Consider the following 4,183-nt stretch of genomic DNA (forward strand, 5'->3'; position numbering starts at 1 on the left):
GTAGTCAAGTAATTTGACTTGCTCACTAATTGATGGCTTAAAATTTTACAATAGTCCTTTACTTGTAAAATTACAAGTTTATCTCCTTTGTTTTGCTACTTTCCCCCTCAGCCTTTCAAAATACTCAAGTTAAAAAGAATGCAGTTCAAGTAATAAACAAAATAACCGAAAATGAAAGACGAATCCCAACAGCATCTGAGCTTGACAAAAAATATAATAAGTAAATGTAGTGACAGAAAAGTGCAAAAGAGGTGTGGGGGGGGGGGGGGGGGGGGGGGGAAAAAAGGCAAATATTAGAGGGATTAATGGAAAAGAAAGGGTAGTTGGATAGCTGCAGTGAGGAAAGCAAGATTTGATCAAACGTTCAGGGGGTTGGCATAAAAAAAAAAAAATTGCCAATGAAGAATGCACTCAGCTTGGAATTTATTCATAGACGTATTTATAATGCATGCCCGCAGAATGAATGACTTCCCTTAGCTTGCATGGCAGCTCTGGGCATGTGTGTGCAGCCTATTGTTGTGTGTTGCCAAGCTTGCATCAATTGTGCAGTTGTGCAGTATGTCAGAGAGACAGGAGAATGCTGATTGATGAGAGTGCGATTGTTTTAACGGGCCTCCGGAGTGGATTCACCTTGAGATAGATTCGCTTTCTCACTGTACAGCGCTTCCGTTGCTGTTGGAGGTAATCAGAAGCACGCAGACACATCTAATGTGCCTTGTTTTTTTTGGTGATGTTTGTTCACCGGTGTGTGTGTTTTTAGATGTGCATTTTTTTTTTATGGCATAGTGTTCAAAGATAAAAGCGTTTAAATATGCCAAAAATATAAACACTGACAGAGACTAATAAACCAATAAAAACACGCGCTACTCAAAATGTAACAAGCACAAAATGTGATCTCAAGAGCCTGGTGTCCTCGGATACATCAGTTGCTCTTCAGGCTCCGTTAGAAATCAATGCCACTTCACTGGGATGCTGTTGATATCGATAAAAACATGTTGCTCTTCTAAGACAATCCCACCTTTAAGAGGGCAGTGCTGCAGAGATAGCAGAGAATTGTTTCTGGTTCACCCACCTCGCTTTAAACAAGACAGGACTTGCTAGATCTCCCTCTCTGCGAGGATCAATGGAGCAGCTAATTGTCTGACTGTTAATGCGCCATTAAACTCTATTAGAAATACACATAAAATAACCCTTTTTCAATTAAAGCCCACTTATGTGTGGTTCACTGACATTTATGCAGTTTCTCTTCATTTGGTCGACTACATTCTAACATTTCACGTTATTTCTTTTCACCATTTCGGTGTGTGTTTTATGAAAGAGCATGTAGCGACTGTAAATGAAAGGGAAAACAGGAATGCAGAAGTGATTGCTCTGAACAGCATAGAAATTGCGAGCCATCTCTGAAGGATTTATATCTGCATGTGTTAACACATTCAGCCTCTAGGTGTCCCTGTAGCAAATCAGAGCGGCTCCCTCGTCCTGCTTGGCGTCTCTCTGTCTGCTCGTCGACTCTTAAACATCACATGAGGAAGTTGCTTCATTCTGTAAGTTGTCTTTGGATTACAACGCGTTATCAAAATTAAAATCCTTAGAGTGCTACGTCGGAATGTTGCACTGACTATGCTGACTGCATTTATGGCGAAATGAGGGAGTTTCATCTGAATGAAATTGAATCAGTCCCTGCTTCGGACACTTTGCAAGTTCTTAATGGAAATACTGCGTAATATTTGACTTCATTTCAGCCTCGTAGTTTACATGAAAGCTGGTCAATGTAACATGAGTGGTGTTATCGGATCAGTTACACACATTTATTCAGAACTGGACTTTTAAAAACTATGCATCTATTCTTATTTTTGTTTAGGTGGCAGCATCATGTGTGGATGTGTTGCTGCAAGAGGAAAGAAAAATAGTAGCCTATCATGAGGAAAAACGTAAAATCAAGAAGTTTGAAGTTTGGTATACATTGGATAACCTGACTCTTTCTACATTAGTTAGAAAGTGATTTAAAGACAAAAATTAGTTGGCAGTGCTAAAAAGGTGTGTGTGAGAGGAAGGAGCTCTATAAACTTGTCTCAGTACCTGTTTTGTCAGTATTGGCCAAAATACCTTCAAACCATTATGAGACGCTTGTGGAAATGTACCAGAAGCTTATCTAAATTGTACAGTTTAAAACCAAAGCTACCAAATACAGAGAATAAATAGATAGATTACAATAGAATATGTGAACCTCTGAATTTAAAGAAAGTAATAAGGAAAAAAACACATATTATGAGGATAATTTGATTATAGTAACAGATCTAAAGCACAAAAGTTTAGTCTGGTTCTACTTTATGGACTCTGTGGCATTTAAGCCTCAATAGAAAAGCTTTTTAACTCTGTGCTCTTGTTTTCTGTTTCTTTATGGACCATTTATTGTATCTGGAATGATGATGAAGAATGCCTAAAATACGTTCGATTTAGATGACATTTTCAGTTAACTGAATAAACTTTATATTGTCTTGTTGTAATAATTGTGAGACCAACAACTATTAGTTGTTTAGAGGTTATGCTAGTTGCTCATTTACTTTGGTATCAGCTTCAACACCAGTTCTGACCCCGTGTTAAAGTGTCACTTATATGCTCTGCTTGTTCAGCATTTCCATGTAAAGATATACGTACACAGTTATTTTTTGCATGGTTTTTGAATGCTACTTCTCGTTTGTCTGATAAAAGAAATGAAGTAAAAATAAAATACAATCATTTAATCCAAATCTATTATTAAAAATAAAATAAAATAAATATCCCTGATTGTTGTTACTTATTTTCTCTGAATTATTGAAATCATCAATGGTCTTATGGAAATTTCAGTAAAAAGCAGCTGGTGGGAATTCTCCTAAAGTCATTTTTTGGAAGTTTCAAGCTGTCACTCTCAGTAGCTTTCATTTTTTTTTTGCAAAAATCTGCCTAAGAGTGTGCATGTGGAATTGACATTAAAAGTAAATTTATTTTGTATGACCACAAAGTACAAAAGAAGACTGGATTCTTCCTGTGCTGCTTTTTTCTTAGTTACTCAAATAAAAACAGCCAGCGCCAAAAGATCTTAAATATCAAGCCTGGATGCCACATATCTCACGTTTGTAGCAGCTTGTTTGCAATTATTGCATGATTGAACCTTCTAACAAATTATTGTTAGGTTTATATTTAAATTTCTTCAAGCTGTATTGTAGAAATCTTTTCAAGTACTCTCTATGATGCTTTAAAATTTCCATCACCAGGCTTTTCTCTAATATTAACTTTGAATATGTTAGAGCAGTGAAATTACAGTCTGAGACCTTGGAAAAAGCTTTCTTTTTTCTTTTTTTTAAAGATTTAGTTACGTTTGACTATGAGCTTAAAATTGCACAAACAATGAATAATAGGCATTTATTTTATTTTTTTACTTTTGTCTGTGTTTGTTTAACTCAATTACTCACAAATATGTATTCTTTAGACAAAGATATAATTCTGATAGTAAAAAACAAATGTTGTAAAATAATATTTGCAGCTATTCTACCTCGAAATGCAGAAACAGTGTTGTTCCTTTTTTTATTCTGGGAATAGATCCCCATCAGGGATGCAATGTTTAAATTGTGAATAGAGAAATTTTCTTTGATTAATTTGAAACCTGAACTTGAGAAGTCACGTCTGCCCTCCTCACCTGTAGTTTGACCTCGCCTTTTGACCAGTCAGATCATGGATGAAGAGTGGACACCTTTGGACTGTCTGCTGCCGTCAGGTAAAGCAACAGATTGTTAAACATAAACCTGTGTCTGTAAAAAAAAAAGTGCTATAGACACTAAACGAGGTAGAAAAGTGCAGTCAAGCTTCAAGCCTGACATAGCAAATAACTTAGTATGTCCAATTTAAGATACTAAAAACTGGAGATTGTTTATTATCCTTTATACTTAAACGTTTTCTTCTTCTTTGGATATATTCATCATCCACAATAGCCAAGGGGATTATGAGGGCCCCTCACTTTCAGTTAAGAAATTGTACTCCATTCAGTGGCATTAAAAAGACGGCAGGGTAGAAGTTAATACATGTCTGCTGTTTGTTTATTTTTTATCAGTCATGAAAGTTCTTTTATTTAGTATTATGGCAGTGTTTTGTGCTCTGACATTGTCCTGTCTTAAATGGTCATTTGGCAAGAGATGGGGCACACCCT

At 36.1% G+C, this 4,183-nt stretch overlaps 1 protein-coding gene across 1 annotated transcript in view; it reads left to right on the forward strand.

Annotated features, from left to right (window-relative positions):
* Positions 1–1,426: 1,426 nt before the first annotated feature.
* LOC106939395 (thiamin pyrophosphokinase 1-like) overlaps positions 1,427–4,183 on the forward strand; it is a 40,104-nt gene continuing 37,347 nt past the window's right edge. Inside the window, exons 1-2 of the mRNA XM_015021784.1 lie at positions 1,427–1,544; positions 3,683–3,754. Of these exons, the coding sequence (XP_014877270.1) occupies positions 3,712–3,754 (43 nt within the window). The 5' untranslated portion in view covers positions 1,427–1,544; positions 3,683–3,711. The remainder of the gene's footprint in view (positions 1,545–3,682; positions 3,755–4,183) is intronic.

This window comes from Poecilia latipinna, unplaced genomic scaffold (genome assembly GCF_001443285.1).
Source record: "Poecilia latipinna isolate Pla-1442-1.1 unplaced genomic scaffold, P_latipinna-1.0 Scaffold2856, whole genome shotgun sequence".
Classification (NCBI taxonomy): Eukaryota; Metazoa; Chordata; class Actinopteri; order Cyprinodontiformes; family Poeciliidae; genus Poecilia; species Poecilia latipinna.